This window comes from Polyodon spathula, chromosome 19, assembly GCF_017654505.1.
Source record: "Polyodon spathula isolate WHYD16114869_AA chromosome 19, ASM1765450v1, whole genome shotgun sequence".
Classification (NCBI taxonomy): domain Eukaryota; kingdom Metazoa; phylum Chordata; class Actinopteri; order Acipenseriformes; family Polyodontidae; genus Polyodon; species Polyodon spathula.
The window spans coordinates 32,480,566-32,501,549 of record NC_054552.1 but is presented as its reverse complement, the minus strand read 5'-3'; the positions used below and the strand labels follow the sequence as shown (position 1 = coordinate 32,501,549).

At 39.7% G+C, this 20,984-nt stretch overlaps 2 protein-coding genes and 1 non-coding gene across 4 annotated transcripts in view; 2 read left to right on the top strand and 1 right to left on the bottom strand.

Annotated features, from left to right (window-relative positions):
* Positions 1-2,644: 2,644 nt before the first annotated feature.
* Positions 2,645-10,605, top strand: LOC121295071 (acidic leucine-rich nuclear phosphoprotein 32 family member A-like). Its single transcript, XM_041219384.1, has 7 exons — positions 2,645-2,839; positions 6,739-6,888; positions 6,981-7,103; positions 7,922-8,108; positions 8,195-8,313; positions 9,057-9,111; positions 9,450-10,605. Exons 1-7 carry the CDS (start codon positions 2,786-2,788, stop codon positions 9,509-9,511), a joined length of 750 nt encoding a protein of 249 aa, XP_041075318.1. The 5' UTR covers positions 2,645-2,785; the 3' UTR covers positions 9,512-10,605.
* On the top strand, positions 6,243-6,377 carry LOC121295149. Its single transcript, XR_005946869.1, has one exon. It is a non-coding gene; the product is annotated as a small nucleolar RNA SNORA28 (small nucleolar RNA).
* A 70-nt stretch (positions 10,606-10,675) lies between the features above and the next one.
* The window catches only part of LOC121295070 (coronin-2B), a 45,257-nt gene continuing 34,948 nt past the window's right edge, over positions 10,676-20,984 (bottom strand). For both annotated transcript variants that reach the window (XM_041219382.1, XM_041219383.1), the window contains 9 exons: positions 20,577-20,726; positions 19,424-19,588; positions 19,017-19,133; positions 18,359-18,463; positions 17,680-17,776; positions 16,776-16,888; positions 15,204-15,294; positions 14,788-14,927; positions 10,676-14,356 (listed from right to left, as the gene is read on the bottom strand). In XM_041219382.1, coding sequence (XP_041075316.1) covers positions 14,225-14,356; positions 14,788-14,927; positions 15,204-15,294; positions 16,776-16,888; positions 17,680-17,776; positions 18,359-18,463; positions 19,017-19,133; positions 19,424-19,588; positions 20,577-20,726 — 1,110 coding nt within the window. In that variant the 3' untranslated portion in view covers positions 10,676-14,224. The remainder of the gene's footprint in view (positions 14,357-14,787; positions 14,928-15,203; positions 15,295-16,775; positions 16,889-17,679; positions 17,777-18,358; positions 18,464-19,016; positions 19,134-19,423; positions 19,589-20,576; positions 20,727-20,984) is intronic.

The window sequence follows — 20,984 nt, the reverse complement described above, 5'->3', positions numbered from 1 at the left end:
AGCAGCTGCAGTGCAGGGCCGCCAGAGTGGCACACCCAGCGGAAAAACATGGTCGTGACCACGCTAGGAGATCCAAAAAATGGCTCCAATTTACTCTCAAAGGCGGGCTGAAAACACAGTCCACCGCGAAATCAACAACCGAAGACTCCATTTCACAGCATCTGCTGGAACTTTGTTGAAATGTCACGAAGTTAATTCAAAAACTGTATGACGTTATTAAAACAAGAGACGCCATGCAATGCGTTTTCAAGCCAGGCAAGGCAGCAACCGAGTGCAGTGCATTTGAAAACAGTAACTGTTACGCACTCGCGCTTCTTCACATTCTCCGTGCCTTTAAAAGCGGCAGCGGAGCTCAGCAGAGAAATGACCCGAGTAATAGGTAATGTCAATTCATTTCTTTCGTACATTAAGTTAAAATAATGAATATTTTACTGTTTAAACTGTACTTTATTGCGGACAAGATGGCGCTGGTTTGGTCAGGTGACCTTGTTTTTCTTTGTCCTGTTTTTTTTTGCCAACAGTTGGAATGCAGCTTCAATGAGAAGCGGAAGCGGAATCTTTTGCGTCGTGTTCTTATTGGTTGTTTTCATTTTTAAGTGTTTTGTGGCAGGGTGGTGGCTTGTGATTGGCACAGCTTCGTGTCACACATGCAGTTTTGAAGATACTTCCGTGAAGAAAGTGAAGTGTTTTTGAGACTTGTAAAGAGGCTGTAGGTTGTTGTTTTTGCCAAATGCTGACGTTTACGAGGGGATAGTATGACACCCCTGTGAGCAACATAGCAACAGTGTAGGGAAAATTAGCAGTTCCCCCAAATTATTATTACATTGTAACTTTAATTATGCATGCGTTATGGCATTTACACGGTTTCAGATTTTTAAACTATTTATTAAAGGTGTACAATTTTTGTAATATTTCTGTTTACCAACTTTCGAAGTAACACAGCTAAATTGGAAAAGCGTAAGAAATTATTGCAAAGACGAAACACCCAAAGGGCATACTTTACTGTAGCAAATTGCAAAGTAATGATTTGACTGCATGCAGATGTTTCAGTATTGTGTTGGAGTGGTTTATTATTTGGCTCAAGTACAAATGTATGTATGCAACATAGCAGTCCGACTAAATCGACTGAATTACGAATCTACCTGCGTCTAAAAAAATTAAAAAATGGAGTACCAACACTGAATTTAATGAAATGAGTTCTTCAAAAGCGGCACATTTACAGTGTGATCTTTTAACACAAAAGGTCTGCTTCTTACTGTTCGTTTCTCGAAACTCCACGTCAAATTGAAAATGTTAAAGTTGCTATTTTTTTCACGGGAGTAAGGTTTCATGGAGAAACGGATCTGGTTTGTTGGAGTACAGGGTCAAGGTTGTTCAGTAAAGCTACAGGCATTTTGAATGTTGTTACACACAATCTTTTTGTTGTTTTTATTGGATTCTCTTCCACACAGACACGGGGCTTGGCTGATGTGTGTTGTGTAAGAGGTACTGGGCGCTAAATGTCATTTTTTTGGTGGTTTGCATCCCATCCCAAAATGCGTGCACAGGTGCAGTCCTGCATTTTTGTATTGAGTTTCGGTTGTCCTAGACACCTGCAGTAGTCCCTAAAATTCAAAGTTTTCGGGAATCTGGTTACCATATATAACCGAAGAGAGCGGAACAGTATGCGTTGTGCAAAAAACACAAACCAGTTTTATTTTTAAAACGGTAGCCTACATCTCTACTACACGTAGGCTGCTTTTATCTAAATGTTTGTTATTATTTTGTAGTTGTGAAGCCTATTTTGCTCAGTATATTTGCAATAAGTTTACTACGACTGAAGCAACCACGTGGCGTGAACTGGTTTTTTTTACAGCCTTCCAAAGTGCTATAGATTTTACATGGCGTTACTTCAGCATGAAACCGCTACAACTGATGTGTGAGAAGCATGTTACAGCAGAAGTGTGTCAATGGCATGACGTGTACGCAGCTATATAAATAATGTGTGTTATTAGTTTCCTTCGGGAAATATCCCTGTGGGTGTACTTCCATTTGGGAATCATTATTGCTGACACAGCACACCTCGTATAAGAAGGGAACATTTTAAATAGTGCAGCGTGCAAGGGTATTTGGTTGCACGCTTTTGCCTAATTTAGGTAAGATACTTGTCATATCATTATTTTGTAGATTAGATACAGGTTGTTAAGTTAATTATATTACTTAATATTCCAACAAGAAGATTGTGGAGGAGATTGATTAGAGAGGCCGACCAAAATAATAACACCGTGCTGCAGTGTTCTGATCTCTGATTAATCTGATGTCGAAGCACAGGCATCCTGTCGTTCAAGTACCATCTGTAAAGTAAAATATTTCCTCACGACGACTGTCGAGGATATGAAAGTGTAGTGAAAAATAAATGTCGTGTAATACAATTACATTTCTGTTCTGTTTTAATGTTTCTTTATACAATAATTATAATAGTCACACCTTTAAACAGGCCAAAGCAATGGCGCTTAAATATGCACTCCGCTCACTTGCTCAACCTAACCGTTAGTCTTTGCAGTCCCGCCCTGCAAGCGGATAGGCCGCTATACGGTCTGGGCGTGTGAGATGGGGTTTGATACCTTATCTCGTATCTGTGGTTAGTCCACGGTGACGACAGTCCAATGGGTAGTGACCGCCCCGACGCTGTCATGTTTGAATGAGCTGCAGCACAGCGGCGGAGAGGCGGTTGTTAAAGAGCCCCTCAAGTGTTAACACGGGTCTGCTTTGCTGCTAAATTAAAATTCAAGCTTGCGCGACCAAGATGGACATGAAGAAAAGGATTCATCTAGAGCTCCGGAATCGAACACCGGCAGACGTGAGAATTTAACGAAGCTGTTTAGTTGTATGATTATGTGATGTAAGCTAGCAATGCTGCCCTTGGTTTGACTACAGCCTGGGTGCGAAATGTGGGTGCCAGGAGGCGCACGCGTAGAGCCTCTCGAACCAATCTTGAATGGGTTTATAAATACAGAAGTTGATCAATAAGTTTTTAGAAATATGGAGAGTCACTGTAATTTGCATCTGCTTTGGAAACTTTAATTGTGTCACACTGTTGCACTCTCTGCGTGATAGTAGGCTTGAACTCCATTGCTAGCTGTGCACACAGAATCAGGAGCCATATTTGTAACTTTGTAGTCTTCATGAACGCGCCCTTTTTTCTAACCAGACAATATTGCAGATTGCTGTAATATTTTCACTGCCTTTATTTTTTAATTAATACCATTTTCATTAAACCCGCTTGCTCTTTATTTATTTTTTTTTTTAATTATTTATTTGTTTAATCAAAAAAGCGGTGGCACCAGTGTATAAAATCCAGAACTTGACGGGACAGAGCCAGTCTCCGACCGTGGCATGGAATCTGCGGTATAATTTAAGGAGTCATGTTGCAATGGTTTTTGTTTTGTTTTGTTTTAATGTCTGCAAACGTTCGGATTTTTTTTTTTTTTTACGTTATTATAGTGCGAGGAAACCGTTAATTACGTAAATTATGAACCTCCTTAAATCTATGTTTCGATTATTTTGTATTACAGTAAGAGAAATTTCGTATTTGGACTATACCCGTTCTCATTTCTTTTTTTGATTTAAAAAATAATAATAATAATCGAATGTTAGTTTATCCCACACCTCCTTTATTACTTTTATTTAGGGCATAGCAAACATGTATGGAAGCATATGATCATTTTAAAATCTTAAATGCAACAACTAAATAAATATGATACAGTCGTGAGGGATTTGTGTGGAAAGTAATGGAGCGCTACCTGATTTACAAAGTCAATCTTTATTGTATAAGTACTGCTAGTTTATTTGTATGGAATTATTTTCAGACTCGGCTGTGTTATCCGAGGCAGCGACTGTAGCGCTGGTGTTGCCTCGCTTTGTTATTGCAATTGCAGTCGATGTAAGGCTTGTTTTCAAGCGGCATGTTCTAAAACTTAAGAAATCGCAGATTTGTCGTTCTGATTTCGTGAGTTTTTTTAATCGACCAAATAAGTTGTTGTAAGTTTGCGTCGCGCTGGACAGATCCGAGCAAGCCCTATTTAGGAGGACAAGCCGCCATTTTATTAAACTGAAAAAGGAAGGCTGCATTCAAATGAATTAAATAAATTAATTGCTGATTAAAAACATTGGGTGCAGGTTATTGTCATGACGTCTATTGCGATTGAAACCCTCTTGAGGATATTGTAATTGTTTCTAAATTGCCACAATAACGCCTTTTGATTAGGTAATAAATTACAAGAATGGCATGTTCGCTCTTTAATAAAGTGTCAGTATTTTGGTGTCCCGGATCCCCGGGGTTGCGTTGCGTTTGGTGTTGCTGTAGGGTACCCAGTGCAACACTGCTGTGTAGTCGGCCATTTTGTCTGTGTGGCGTTGTCATTCGGGTGAATAAAGAGCTACAGATTTATCATTATGAGTCTGGAGTTTAATTTCACACCGGTGGGGGTTATTTAAACATGTCGTATTTTTCGTTCCAGGCGTGACATGGAGTGCAGAAGCAAGGTCGACTTGCTTTTAAAAATACGTTTCGGAATATCGTCTATTAAATAAGTTTAACTCGCTGTGTTATGTATATTCTGGCCAAAACTGGAGTCTCGACACATTTGAATGTTGTCCAGACAGTGCGTTCTTGCATTGGTTCGTGTACTTTTAACAGTGCAAGTTTAGGGGTGGATAAATCTTGTACAAACTGATTTTATTTATTATTATTTTGCGATTTACAGTACGTGGGCAGTATTGGGTGTTATTGTAAATAGTAATTGAACAACGACTGTAATTTACCGACGAGGAGAGAGCGCATTCCCTGCTCTGTGGAATTATCTTACGCCATACTGATACTAGAGGCTGCACAAGGATCATATCCTTTGCGTTGTTGCTTCATGTTTTCCAAGAATGTATCAGTTGTATTGTGGATTTATCAGGACAGAAATGACATGGTAATCCATCCAAGGGAATGAACACCTATAGAACGTGGAAGTCACTTTTTATTTTGGCAGTAATACATTATTTGTTTTAAAAATATGTATGTATATAGTCGCACATGTCATGCCCTAGTTTAAATATTATGCAAACAAAACATGTTTGTCTGTGTTGTTAGATGTCAAGGTTTTTGATCGTTTAAAAAAATGTATTCAAGTCACTTAAAGCTGTGGACTTGTAGTTTTTGGTCCATGCTGCTTGGTGTTGCTATTTTTTTCCCCCCTGTTTTAAATTGGCTGTTTTGCTTTCTCTACATCAAACCTATTTTTTATGCAGAATTGGAAGGAATATTAGATTACACCAAAGTAATTCTTATTAATGCAACGCTTAAAAGCAACGCACATAGTGATTTGATATACAAACAAGTTTTGTGACAATTTTTATATGCCAGGCTTTTTTTTAACCACGTTGACTTTTTTTGTGATCAAGTACACATGCATTCTCTGCAGGCTTCACTGGAGTTTTGTTTTTGTTAGTGTAAATGTTAGTATGGATGTTCCCATTTTATAAAGGCGCACTATTCTGGCATGAGAAGTAAATACATACAAATAAAAAAATAATTGTTAACCCTGTTCACTTCAAAATAACTGAAAACAAAATATCTGTGTTTGTGGAGTTTAAGACAATTGATAGGGGAATAGATTTTGAAGGCATATAACATTTTTTTTTAAAGCTGCCTTTGTAATTTTAGTCAGATAGGCAGAACATCAAGAATTAAAAGAACTCCTGTAAGTGTTTGTTTATTTTATGTTTTGCTATATTGAAAAACGTTTTTGTTTGGATGACTCCATAAGGTTAGGCTAATACAAGAGTAGTCAAACACTTGCTTTCCAGTTCTTTGGTCCAGCCTTGTCCTTAATTATTACATTGAACCAATAGAATGTGCAGGCAGGTCATTTTAAAGTACTTGAGCTAATCATGTGACCAGGCAAACCTGGAGTGGAGTGGCCCTCTTGGAACAGAGTCACCAACCCATTCATTTTTTGTTTCCTTGGAATGAGTTTATTGTACAATGTTTATGCTGTTGAAATTATTACACATATACTGATATTTCTGTCCGATATATTGCAAGATTATTGGTCACTGAAACAGTAAGCACTGATGCAAGCATGCTTGAAATAGGAGGTCAGTAAGATAGGTGTGCATGAGTGTTAATGCATCATTCTGGCATGGTTCCATTTGAAGCTATCAGTCTGTACTTGATATCAGTGGTTTTAAAGGAGCTATATAAAACGCTATGCAAGCAACACTCTGTGTCAGAAGTTGGAAACAACAAGTATTTGGCACAATTTCAGCTTGCCAAAGTACTAAACTACAGTCTGACCTATTCTAGCACTCTCTTCATTGAGATTTGCTGTTGAGCAGACTGTTACAAATTCATCTCTAGCTGGCGCTTTGTGCTGCATGAACCAATTATCACATTTGTTGGTTTTATACCTTCAGTTAATGAAATTAATTCTGATCACACGTGCAACCTCTTCTAGAAGATATTTTAAAATATATTTCACACAATACCTTTATGCTGTATTTTGAAACGGTTTAACTGTCCAAAATCATTCTTGTCATGTTGAACAGCGTGTTAGCAATAGAACAGCCCACACAATTAACAGCAGTGCGGTTTGGAAAGACATTGTTCTTGCTGTTCCATGCAGAATGAAATTAATTGGCAAGACTGGATCAATTCTGTCTACAAGGGAGGGGGCATTTTGTTTTAACATCTCCTGTTTTGTCTTCCAGGTTAAAGAACTTGTTTTGGACAACTGTCGTTCAAATGAAGGTAAAATCGAGGGCCTTACAGATGAGTTTGAGGGACTGGAGTTCTTAAGCACAATCAACGTAGGCCTGACATCAGTGGGAAACTTGCCGAAGTTAAACAAACTTAAAAAGGTATGATGGGATGGTGCTTTAATTGGCATAATTGGTCTAAATGTTTTTAGCTGTCAAGTACACCATTCATCCCGTGTCTGTTTGTTTTGCAGCTTGAGCTCAGTGACAACAGAATCTCAGGAGGACTGGAAGTATTGGCAGAAAAATGCCCAAATCTCACACATCTCAACCTCAGCGGCAATAAAATAAAAGATCTCAGCACAATAGAACCTCTGGTGAGTTCTTTGTCCCTCTTATTGTGTTTAATGTTTATTATCCCACAATATGTGTTCTTAATTATACATTTTTACTGTTTCAGCACGCACAGGTATTTTGCATGTTGAATAAAGTCACAGCAACATATTTAACCTTCAAGGTAGTCTCTGAGCAGACATGATCAAGGTGGAGTTACTGTTATGAGGCAGAATGAAATTGACCACTTGAGGTGTGCACCGTTCCACCTGGAAACAGTGAGTCTGTTGGATATTGCCCTTTCAGGGGAAAGAAATTACCTGTGTGCACCCCTAGTGGGGAGTTATTTGGTCTCATTGTGAAAATTAAGAACACATCCTGGGTTATATACAGATTTTTTTATATTATATATATCTATCTGTATATAATCTCACACACATGTATAAATACAGACATTTAAGTTGGGTATGTGAAATGCTAAATAAAAAAAAAAAAAAAAAAAAAAGCATTTCATGTATCAGAATCTAGGTCATGGTGACCTACATCTGGCTAGCACTAAAACGCATTTTATGGATGACTTGTCTCCTTTTTTTAATTTGAATTGACACCCGATTGGTTATTGAATGTCATATCTTGGAAAGCATTTTCCTGCATTTGTTATGGTGTACAATTGCACTAAACTTTGTAGAAAGTAGGATGGTGCCAAAGTCCAGAACCTAATTGAAAAGCAATTGGATGAAAGTGGGACAAAGTTACAGAAAAAAACCTCCAGCTGAGTGGCGAGGCAGCAGTTAACTGTAATGCATGTCCTTGGAGGTACATATGTTACTAACGTAACCTGTCTGTTCTGTTTTACTTTTAGAAAAAGTTAGAAAACCTTAAGAGTTTAGACCTTTTCAACTGCGAGGTGACCAACTTAAACGACTACAGAGAAAATGTTTTCAAGCTCCTTCCTCAGCTCACATACCTGGATGGCTATGACAAGGAGGATGAAGAAGCACCAGACTCAGATACAGAAGCATGGAAGGATGAGGATGATGATGACGATGGTGAGTAGCTTCAGATGAAGGTTCTTGCTCTGGCTGTAGATCAGGTGGAGTGTTCTGTGTTCACTTTTGTTTGTCCTGTTGTGCAGAGGTAGAGGAGGAGGAGGAGGAAGAGGAGGAATATGACGAAGAGGCAGTTGCGGGAGAAGATGAGGAGGAAGAGGATGAAGAGGAAGGGGAGGAGGAAGAGGAAATCAGTGAGGAAGAAGTAGGTGTTCCTTACTCAAGTATCTGCCTGTATCCAGCTTATCTTGCTGTGTGGTGATTTTATTTATTTTTTGCCAAGTAGCCACCTAACTTCATTATCACCCTTTACAAACAGGATAAAGTGTTAAGTATCATTAAATATAAAATACTGATTGATGTGGTTAGTTTTGGCACATATGGTGGGGAAAGATGTGTCTTCAACATTTCTGATATGGCCTGGGTGAACAGAAACTCCAAAAAAAAGGGTTACTCGAGGCAGTTTGTTTTTTTTCAACCATCATGTTTTGGTCGTTCTCCTAATCTTGTAAAAATGCATCCAAGTTTGTTTGTAGACATCTGGTAATCTGGTTTCCTTGAGGGGGAATTTGTAGGTATGTTAGCAGCCGTGGCCACGCCTCTCTGTTGGTCATGTGCAGAGCACATGGACGTAAGAGATAAACAGTTAACTGGTTATCACTGAGCTTCGTTGTCGAAAAAACAAAATTCAGACTTAATATTTGAAGCAGTAAGTTTTAAATAACTTTTATACAATACAGGACATAATATATAGGCTGTGAGATGAGTATTTTGAAAAAGCTTTGAGTTCCAGGACTAAGCTTACCATTCTCATTTGGGTTTGCATATCCACAAGACAATTTCATATGGTTGGCCGAACTGCTCACGGAAGCCTTTGGAATTAAATGTGGCATATGTTGGACTAGCGAAACGAACTGATGAAAATTCTGGCTGTTTGTTTCCTTGTAGGAGGAAGAGGAGGAAGAACTCGTAGATGGTGAAGTAGACGATGAAGACGAAGATGGTAAAACACATGAAATGTCCTCAGTTTATACGTATCAAAAATACTGTGTTTGTGGCTTACTGCCTACTGATGCTGCTCTTAGTGTTGAACAAAAGGACAAGGAGGCCGTTCTTAACGGATTCCCAGTATTGCAGGAATACCAAAATGCATGAACTATTGCTAAGAGTTATTGATTGTGCACGTTTTAATCATCTCCTGGATACAGAAAGTGCTACACAGTAAAATAATATTCAGTTTGCTTTGTTTAATTATTTAAAGGTAGCTGGTATAGGATGGGTTATACTATATATGTAACTGAAAATATATCATCTGAATATATTCTTGTGGGTTTTTTTTAGAAGAAGAAAAAGGTGAGAAGAGAAAAAGAGACCCAGATGACGAAGGTGAAGAAGATGATTGAATCAGTGCCCAGATAGCAGTTCCTACTGTGATTCGACTCTTTTTACCTTGTATCGTTCCCCCATATCTATCTTGGTTGTAATGTTGCTCTGGGGATGTGAGGTGTTTATTGGGTGGGTGAGAGGGAAATAGGGAAAAAAAGAAAGAAATACTGCCACTACCTTCGTGTGTTAATTTTTCCCAAATCCAGATATTGCATAAAATCTGCTGAAGACCGTAGCAGTAATATTTTCTTGGAAGTTGGAGTGGTCAGTGCAGCCGTTGTAAAGTTTTTCCTTGCTGTAATTTTATGCCTAAATACATATACAGATTGCTGATGACTTGTGTAAATAACCATACCAAAAAAACCCTAAGTGCACGTCTCAGTATTTTAATGTAAAATGCCGGTTTTCAAAATACCCAACACACAAGTTTTTTTTTTTTTTTTAAACAGTACATATTGTGTTCATCATCATCATCAGTAAATTGTATGTACAGTTTAGGCATGGAAAGGAATCTCATTCTCCAAATCTCCATAGGAAAGTGCACAGAAATCAAATTGTTTTTTGTATATTGTGAAAGTAATGTCTGCCATTATCAGAAAGCAGCAGATGCATTTTCCCTGCTTGGGTAGTTTAGATACTTGTGTTTTTTGTAAATAGTGACCAAAACATTTTTTTAGCAATTCTAGGCTCAAATTGTAATTTTTTTGAAAATGGCAGGCATCACTTTATTTGCAAGTGTAATAATGAAATGTAATAAAATATTAAGTTAAACTGTTTTGAAAATACCTGTGTACTATTTTGGCCTGTAAAATACGATTTGAAGTAGACAGAATCTGTGTATTTACAACTTGTTTGTGTTGTATTTTGTTTTACATATATAAATGGAGAGTATAGAGGCAGATTTGAGCATGACCTGGTGTTTGGGCTTGTTTTCATGCATTCAGTGGCATATTACTAATGCAGAATTGTATTTTCTTAGCTAGTAGTCAGCGACTGACAGACAAATGCCTCATGAATGTATAGTTTTACTTTCATATTCTATATGAATAGTTTGAGTGACTTGTATTACCTGTAAAAAGACAAGACTGCAACAATTCTCTGAAGAGCCAAACTTTTAGTTTTGTCTGGTTTCTTTTGTCATTTCAAGATTTCAATTATTATTTTTTATTTTTTTTGGGGGGGGGGGGGGGGTATACACCTTGTGGCTTATTTCCATCAGTAGGCCACTAACCTATTATCTTTTTATTTTTAGACAGATCATTTTAAACTAGAAAATTCTATGAAGGTCTTTGAATGCAATCTTAAATGCACAATAGTTAGACTGCAAGTACATCGTGAAGATTTATTAAGTTTCTTTTAGAATATATATAAAATCATGGTGGTTAGAGGTATATACCAATTTTAGCAATTCTTTATCATTTATCATGATTTCTCTCCTGACATAACAGACTGCACCTTTTTAATGTTATGTCAGTTGAGCAGATCATGCATAACCCAAGCGTCAGCTACAGCACCTCCTCAGCTGTGTAGGGAAAATATTTTCCAAGGGGTGGAAATGGCTTTACAATACCTATTTGATGAAACTTTCAGTCTGTTAGTAGTGTACTGCAATATACTATGTTAAGGTAGTGTGTTATTGACAGTGCCTCTAAAAGAAAACCAATGCAAAACCTTAGACTGATGTTTCAATATAAAACAAGCATGCCAACTGCTCTCAGTGTTTGAATACATAAGCATGCAGTAGTTATAGTGCAGTCTGGAATGATCCCAAAGTGATTCAACAGGAAGTGTAACTCCTTCAGGGTTTGCAGATTAGGGACCTGTTGCAAAAGCAGAATGCCTACAGGCCAGTTCATTAGTAATGGATCATAACTTACAACTGCACAGTAATACAAATCTGTGAGGTGGTCATCACATTTTGCACATTTGATTCAAACAAATACTGGATCCTTAAGTCTACACCACTAGTGTAAATCATTGTACTCAATCTTCTAGTCATGTCATCTAATTGCAGAATTGTACCAGTGCAGTTGTACTATGATGCAATATAATCCTCTCCGAGCACAACAATGAAATACCAAGTAGAAATCTTGAAAGTAAGGATGGAAACCTTACATACCAGCTTTGTATGGTGTTTACTGATTTCTTAACTGGTCATTTTTGCAAATATGTACAAAGGTAACTGCAACAAGGCAGCATAAAGCACAGGGAAAACATGTTTAGTATTTGGTGCTTTCAAAATTTAATAATGTTTTGTGTGTGTTTCACAAGCAGACCTGTGATGTTGCACAGGGGAACAACCAACAGGGTACTGCTGAATGAATGGCAAACAGCTGTTGTAGAATAAGCAGGAGGGTTCTGCAGTAACAAGACAGCAATAGAACAAATGTATTAACAAAACCAACGCAACAACCTCCAGAACAGAATGTCTGTCCAGTGCAAGTATTCTTTTTCTGAAGTTATTTCTGAGATGATTAAACAATGCTTTAAGAACAGTCCCTCATACTTTGAAAATTGCAATAAAATTACATTTTTAAAAGTACGAACTGTTGACAATCAGTTGCCAAGTGGTAATAAAATCACAAAGTCCAGAAAAATAACGTCAAATGCTTCCACTGATGACAAAAACAGATGAAAGCAAAGCTAAGATTCCTATAATATTCTCATAACACTATGAATCATCTTACTGAATTACAACAAATTCATAGTAACTCAATAGGAACCCATTTAAATCCCAGGACTGTGTGTATATTACAGCACCCTTGTCTGCATGATGTGCCTCTTAAAAAAAAAAAAAAATAGCAAAAGAGCAATACACATTGTAAAATAGTAAATAATTTAGATAACAGCCTACCAGAATTTAAATAAAACATTACACAGTCACTAGTACACAGTTTATTAGAAAATTCCTTAAGGTTAATGCAAAATATATATATATATATATTTTTTTTGAAAAAGTAAAGAAATATTTTACTTTATCCTTCCAGCATTTGTTGTAGTGAGCTACACTTCCAGTTTTGTTATAGTGTCGCGCCCTCTAGTGTCACACCAGTATATAGCAAGAATATTAAAAGCAATAAATCGAGCTTCCCTGCAAACAGGCTACCACAACTCTGGCATGACAACAAAATACCTCTCCGATTACAAGCGAGGGGTAGCTACAGCCTCAAGCATTCATTTCTTAGTGTCAGGGTTTAGAGGAGGGGAACTCAATTCATTAAAATCTCTCCAGTGCTCACACCGACTCAGCCTCACTCAGCTAGGGTCTCCCCCCTGCAGTGTTTCAATCTTCCTAGATGGGTGGTTTTTGGGGGTACAAGCCTGTCTACCATATTTTGAGATACTATTTAAAAAAAATAAAAGAATCCTTCTCTTTCTCACTTCCAGCAGCACCCTAACTTTGCATCTCCTTTTTACTTGTAGTTCATGTTTGGATTGTGTATGTAAAAGCATCATATACTAAGTATTATGAATTTACACCACGTATCTAGGAATGGTGCAATTGTTTATAACTCGAACCGCATACTATAATTCAGATGGGAAAAAGGTTTATTAATGGTTTAAAATGTACACTTTAGTCATTTATTTATTCACAAGGTGAACCAGGATTCTCCTCCCTTATATAAATTTGAACAGCTGGTTCATGATGTTAGTAGGTGTTGAGAACCTTCCAGCCTACACAAAATGCTTCCATTCTAAAATACGCATTTCCACAGAGAGGTGTTGCCATTCCCTGATCAACAGCTGTAAGCATTTAGAACAGTAGGATTCATATACTTAAGGAATGCATTATTAACTTGAACAGTACAAAACAGAATTAAAAAAAAGATTATAGCACTTGGAACCACTAATGGGGGGGGGGAAGGGGGGGCACTGTTTCTCTGTGAAGTGAATTCTGGGGTTTAGTGCACCCCAACACAGCAGCAGGAGGGTTACAGATCTCCTTGAAACTGAACTGGGACATCTGCACTGAAATGTAAATTAAGGTATAAGATTTTTGAAAGGAGCTTTTGTTAAAATCCAGTTTGAAGACAGAGCCATGCCACAGGTCACTTGGCCACCCTGTCACTGTGCTTCAATCCCAAAAGAGCATCCAGGAGACAGTCAAGCCGCGGCGTGCACACACACACACACACACCTGTGACTAATCTCACACCTGTATCAATACAGGACTCGCTCTCTGAAAAAGGAACATTGTGTTGTTTCATACAGTTTTTACAAAGCAGCTCAGAGAGATTTAACAGCCACTTTAAACATACTATGGTAATAATAATCATGATGATAATAAAAATCAGCAGCAACAGTGACCAGGGTAACAAATCTAACGAAATGTGCTGCAAGGTACCCAGGTTTAGACAGGGGGTATACTGCAGCTAGGAGCCAAGGCTGCGGGTCTAATGAAATCACAGCTTGTTTGTTTGAAAGCGACTCAGCCAATAGTGAGCTGGAGCAGCACTTGGAAAAGAGAGAGAACTGTAATAGTCTTATATAATGATAGTGGCTCTTCATGTTTCCATAGCTTTAGTAGGAGGTGGACTGCAGAAGAGTCTATATCGGAGGCTAATGGAATTGCTGGGCAGCAAACAGATACCCTCGACTCATTCAGACAGCACTGCTCCAGTGAAAAGAGAGGCAGGTGTGCATGAAGCTGGTTGGCAGGTCTGGCTCGTGTTCAGTGAGAGTTCCAGCTCGGGATCGCTGCTCAGCGTATTGTGCCATGTCCAGTGAGGTCACATGGTTTTGGGACTGTTCTTCAGGTTGTTCAGCTCCAGTTCTAATTGTCGGATTTTAATGTCCTTTTGCGAGAGCTCGTCCTTCAGCCGTCGGAGCTCGTCCTGCTGTCGGAAGAACACGCGCAGGAGCTAAAGGGGGGTGGGGTGGGGGGGAGATAGTAAAGAAACACAGACCAAAGGGATTCAAGAGGAGGGCAGGCAGCACACTTTAAATGGGTGTTCAGGAGGCCTCAAGTCAGGGGCAGCTAAAGCTGAGCCTTCCACTCCTGGTCTTTGTTCCAACCCTGTTCTGAATTGTTTCATTGTGAATTAAACCTCCAGCCAGACCCTGAAGGAATTAATTTCATTTTTCCTGTTAAATCTGGAGGGGAAAGGTACAACCTAGTCAGAGCAAGAGCCTGTTCACTTTCATTACAATCAGCAACCTCAAAACACAAGCTCCTGTTTCTACAAAAAGTAGGACTTTTTGTCAGGCAGAGCCAAGTGTAGAAAGCACTGTAGTTTGTTTCACTCTGGGCATGTGTACAGGAAGACGAGTAGTCTGAGCAGGTCATACTCACCTCATTCTCTGTCCTCGGTGGCACGTTTTCCAGCAAGTCAATTCCGTTCACCACCACGCTCCTCTTTTCTTTAACAGGCACTTTGAAAACCAAGTTGGACGGCTTCTTGTAGCCCTCCTTCAGCGACACCAATACAGGATCTGCACAAGTCAAAAAGCACATTGCTGTTTAAGAATATATGCTTTTATATTTACAGCTAAAAACACCCTTTCGATACCCAGTTTACAAGTATCTTGCAAACCAAATTCTAATGATATAATTCTCACTTTTGGCTTTTAATAAGAATTCCTGGTTTTGTTTTCAGCGGATATATACAGACAGTGGCAATACAGGGTACAGGCGCCACTGCTCTGATCTGCGAGTGCTGTTACAGAATGACGATTCACATTGATAATCAGGGAAATATTCTCGTCTACCTCTGTTGATCCCGCTCAACCATTCACTAGCTGAGAGGGCTGGCTCCATGCCTGGCGTCATTGGATAGATGTCCTCTTGGTAAGTTTCTGACTAAAAATAAACCAGAAACAAACGATCACACAGCGTCCGTCGAGTGGTTGTCAAAAAAGTGAATTGCATTGCAGGGATGGATCATTCCCTTGTACAGTCTACGATTTGGACACACCCACAAATGCCCTCGATCAAAGGCTGTGATTGGTGCTCTCTTACCCATCATGACTGAAACTCGCAAACATTCTAGAATGCGGGCTGGATTACCAAAGCTCTTTACTCCAAGGCTTTTTCTTCCTTCCCAGAAGAAAGAAAAAATTTAAAAACCCAATACAAAAAACTAAACCGGAAATAAACAATTCAAACATATTCATTATGGTTTTGAACAGGCTCAATTTTTTTTTTTTTTTTTTTAAATATATTAAAAATGTGTTTGTTTTAGGATTGCACAAATAACTGAGAATGGATCCCTAACATGTTTTAAAACCATCGTACCTACTTCTGAAAAAAGAAAAAAAAAATTCTATTGCATATAAAAAAAAAAAAAAAATGAAGTCTGGCTTGTTTATCCTCAGATCCCACAGACACCAATATCAGCAGTGGGAGATAGTAGCAGACCTTGCCTCTATTTCCATTTGAAATAAGCTGTCAGATCAATACACTTAAAAGGGTTGAGTATTGCTTTAAATCCCTGTTATTCTTAAGTGATAATACAGAAAACAATACTAGGAGTGACAATACTGCAAGTGGTGGGAGCAAAGACAATGGAGAAAGCTTTCTTTCTCAACCTTGAATCAGCGGTTAGCGTGTAATTTATTGGGAGTGCTTATTATAATAGACTCACATTCTGTCTGTTTACTGACAGCTGCAAGGTTGCTTGAGGCTTCTGGAGATTTGATAAGAAGAAAACTGCTTTTTCTTTTTTTCTCTCCATCTTCACAATAACCAGGCTCTTCAGGATCTGAATATGTAACAAAGCCCCGACTCCCAGTGGAATAAATCATTTTATAAGCTATGCACAAGAGCAAAATATTGATCAAAGTGTGAAACCCCTCGTTAGTCCAGTTCCTGCACAGGGTAGTCTCTTTGCTTAGGCACCAAATGAGATATAGAGGTAATGGGGTGCATTTCATTAGGAGCACACTTACATTAACATGTAGAATGTGTGTGCTGTGCTACTCTTACAGGAAGCCCATTCTAAAGGGCTGCCTTGCTGAACTTGCCTAGCGATTTGGACTTTGCTAAAACTTGCACTCTTCCTCAACACACTTTCATTATGAAATGGTATTCAAAAAACAAACATTCATTAAAACAGTCCTGTGAATAGGGAGCATATGGCTGGTTTCACAGACCCCGATTAGCACGGGTCAATGTTAGCGTAGGGAAGACAGTCCAGGATTAACCAGTGAAACCAGCCTTTCATAACCTTTTTGAAAGTGCCAACAGAATAGAACCACACAGCCCATTACCGGTACATGCTTATTTAAGACACAACACAAGGGACCATTAAGCTCATTCCTGGCACACCTGTGTGGACTCACCCTTCTTGGCACGATCATGGAGATGGGCTCGATGAGCCCCTTCAGAGTGAAGAGTTTGTAGAAGCGGAACACCTCACAGGCCGACACATCCAGCCCGTGCTTCGGCATTACCCCTGTATGGGTGAAACTTCTATAAGAACCTTCAAGTGGAGCTGCCCGGGCCAATTACAGCAGCTTCCAAATTGAGCCTTCCTCTGCAGCAAGCGGACACCCCCAGGTCAGGATCATCAGTGCTGATTGGGCTAATGCACCATTCCAGCTGAAACAGCAGCTTCAATTTGACTGCAGCAATCAACACCAATTCAAATGCTGTTTCTTGAATTGTTGGCTAATCAGCACCAATGACCCTCTCCTGGGTGTGAGCACCTGCTTGCTATGAGGGAGCTCTGGCTGCAAAATCAGGTTCTCTGTCTGTCCATTGTCAAAATATAATTACAGCATAGCTATCACACATGTAACTCTTAATAGAACTTTAAATGTAAAATATCTAGATGCAGATGAGAACTTTATTTATTGTACCAAGTAGTTTTTATTTTTATCTTATTAGATACTGTAAAATAGAGCCCTGTGCACTCAGATCTGTCACATTGCTAATAATCCATGCTATGATTAGCATACTTTCTACCACTCTCCTGTGGTTTGAACACATTTCCTTGAGCACATATTGAATATAAAATATCATTGTGCACTCGTCAAGGATCAGTATTGGGGTCCTGTACAGTTATCACATGTTACAAGAACAAAGTCTCTCTGCCATTCATCACAGAGTTCTGATTAACAGACACCACAAGGGCTCAATCGAAATAGTTTTCCACTGGCCCTGCCGCTGACAGACTTTCACAGATCCAAGATGCAGCACATCAAGTGTACTTGGGGCTAATAGAGAGGTGAGTGGAGAACAAACCCAGTCCCTTCTGTGGCGCAGGCGACCTGAACTCCAGCAGGTACTGCAGGTAGGGCTTCTCCGTGCCCATCTCGTAATAGCGGATATTCCCATCACCCTGACAAACAAATTCAAAAAACAAAAAAGTGAAGCTCAAGGTTTATTTTTGTATGAATCCCCATCAGAGCCCTGAGTCTGAACTGCAGGGCTAAACAGTGTCTGTAATTTTTCACTATAACATCTTAGCAGTTTCATCCATTCCAGGTTTTACAGCGAGCTGGATTAGCCACAGTTACAGGCAACAAGGTCAGGTGTGTTCTATTAAACTCAAAGTAAAACCAGGAATGGATTATACTGCTGTGCAATGGGAGTCCTAGTTCCATCCCTGTATACATTTAAAATGTTTGATTGTGTATTTCAAAAAACACTTTGTTCTGTTGTAGTAAGATAAATCTGAGTTCATATCATAGTAGATATATTAGTATCAATAAAAATGACATGGTTGGGAGGTAAATATAAAAATGCATTTTTGTATATAGTGATAAGGCTTTGCTATATATTGAAGTGTTTTTCATTACTGGTTGATTCTAGTAATGACAGCACTCTGGAGCTCCCTCCACTCTGGCACAGAGCGATATTCAATGGTCTGTAGTCGAGTTTGTTGTTGAAAATCTGTCTTTAATGAGGTTCCCGGCTTTACCTTTCCAGCCAGGTACAGCATGTGTGTGTCAGCGTCATAAAAGGGGAAGAGCAGCCCTGACAGCCCGTCAATCTCCTCCTCGATCATCGGCATGGACAGGTCCTCCTGCATGAGGGGGAGAGGCAGAGAGAGGAGGGATGATTGGAAGAGCACAGCAGTGCAGAGAGAGCAGCACAGACTCAAAGAGCCTCCTAATTCAGGATTTCACTCTCCAGATGACACACAAAGAGATGACAGAGCCCTTTGTTCCTTTTGTTCTCAGTCCTGCCGTTTGCTCAGTTAAATTCCTTTGAAGTTCTGTGATCACACCTCCGGCTATTCAGTCCTGGGCCTCTCATCTCAAGCAGAGGCACCCAGCCGAGCTCAGTTTCAAACATAAAGGGGAACACTCCTATTGCATAGCTGTTTCATCCACTATGAGTTTAATAAGACACACCTGAGCCTGTTACTCACTAATCAAGCTTGTATTAACCTTTTGCTGCCCAGTGTCCAATATCTGTGACATGGAGATTCTCTGTGGCAACGAGATTCTTATTTCCATCCCTGCTTTGCCATACCATTCCCCACGCCATACCATCTGTGACTGATTTACCATGGCACTCCACACTATACTTTTACAACAGTTCACAATATTCAGTTTACAGTAAGGTCCGCTCACCTGGTCCCAGAGTGCGATCTGCCTGGTGTTCCACCTGGACACTCCTGTGGTCAACAGCCTCTTCATATTCCCCAGGAACACCACACGGTTCACTCTGTGATTCTTGCAGTTTGCTTCCTGACGAGAAAAAAAAAGTACAAAGCACAGAACGCGACTGATGAGTGAATGCAATAGCGCTATGCATATCCCTTATGATGCTGTGGCTGCGGCTAACGTCACAAAGCCTTATTTAAATGTACATTCAGAAATCGGCAATGGTCACTTTGATGGGAATATGGAAGTGTTTTGATGTAGAGGAGCCTCTGGATGCAGGAATGTGATAACTATCGTATCCCTCACACATTGAAAATGGAATCAGTTTTTTCTTTGCAGTGTAACACACAGATCAGTGTTGGAGAAGCTGGTACCTGCAGCACTCTCCCAGAGCGGGGCTCTATCACCCTGAGCTTCTTGTCCTTGCAGCTGGTGGCCACTAAGCTGCCGTCGGTGTTGAAAGACATGCAGAGGATGACATCAGAGTGGCAGTCGATCATCTTCACAGGCTCGCCGATATCCAGGTTCCAGATGAGGATCTGATGCAGGAAGAGAAGTACAGTGCAGTGCTATAGAGGGGCAGGGTCACACAGTCACAGCTCTGTGAGCTGCACGGGTCATTGCCCGATTTCAGTTTTAGAAAAAGGAATAAAACGGTTTAGAAGCAAGTCGGTCTTAACCCTTTACTGCCCAGGGAATGTTCCCATACCTATTTATTGTATATTTTCTCAATGTAAAAATATATTGGACAGGGGACAGCAAAGGGTGAGTGCATGTAGTGAAAACAAAAAACAATTGGACCTTTTGGCTCAAAAGGCCCATTCGCAAAACTTTAAAAAACTGTTTTAATAAGGAATGTTTTTTTTAGGAGTGATTTTTTAAAATGTGTTTACAAACATTCTCTTAGGTTAAATCGAGAATACACTTTTAAAAAACAGTTTTAAAAAGAAAAACAGCCCTTAACAAAACACTCCTTTAAACAGTCTTGTTTTGTGATTAGGGACCATTTACTCCAAACTCAAAGACAAATAACATCAATACCAGGAAGCACATTTTCCTACAATCCTAATTTCTGGAGTTAGTTTAGGGTGGCATAAGAAAATTCAGATCACAGTTTGTAGCATAGTCGCTTTTTAAAATATATTCCACTAAACCTGTGCTGATGAGCTCGGTTATTACAACAACAAGTCCTTATGTGCTTGAAGTTATGAATCATTACGTGAGAAAATTGTTCATTTGCCTCACTGAATACGATGACCTCACCATCCTTTTCCAGTGTTAACTTTTCCAAGTCATTAATCATATACACAGTGGTTACAATGTCGCCTGTCTATTTTGTACTGTTGCTGGACGCCGGGCCCAGAACCTTCATGATTTCTATATTATTGTTTGCGTTGGTTTGGGCCAAGTGTTTTCTCAATTTGTCCAACCGTTTTGGCTAACAAGCCCCTCCAGGATGACCAGGGACTGTTCAAAATACATGCATCAGTGACAAAATGAAGTTGCACACCCAGCCAGTGCTGTTACCTTGTAGTCGTACCCGGCGCTGAACAGGATGTTGTTGCCGGTAGGATGCCACTCGATGAGGCCCACGCGCCGGCTGTGTCCGTACAGCTCAAGAACCGCCTCTGCCATGTTCCGCTTCAGCCCCCCCTCCGGGATCTCCCATATCCTCACCTCGGAAAAGACAACCAGAACCCAGTGAGCCGGGGACTGTATTCTGCTCACTCATTATCACAGACTGGGCCTGTTGCTAACGGTCATGACGGAGCAGCCAAGCCACACTTTACCGGTATGAGCAGTCAGGCAGGCAGGTGTGCCGAATAACAGAACATGCTTTTAACTGAAACGGATAGCTGTGGTCACGCCTCTGATGTTGTAGGGCACACACACATGCACACACATGCCCACGCACAGCAGGTTTCAGATAGCTTG

What these genes read in the sequence shown, in the direction of transcription:
- LOC121295071 (XM_041219384.1), top strand. Translation starts at nt 2,786, where the DNA reads ATGGACATGAAGAAAAGGATTCATCTAGAGCTCCGGAATCGAACACCG. An exon ending in TGAGGATGATGATGACGATG is followed by an intron (nt 8,109 to 8,194) that starts GTGAGTAGCTTC and finishes CCTGTTGTGCAG; the next exon opens with AGGTAGAGGAGGAGGAGGAG. An exon ending in AGGAAATCAGTGAGGAAGAA is followed by an intron (nt 8,314 to 9,056) that starts GTAGGTGTTCCT and finishes GTTTCCTTGTAG; the next exon opens with GAGGAAGAGGAGGAAGAACT.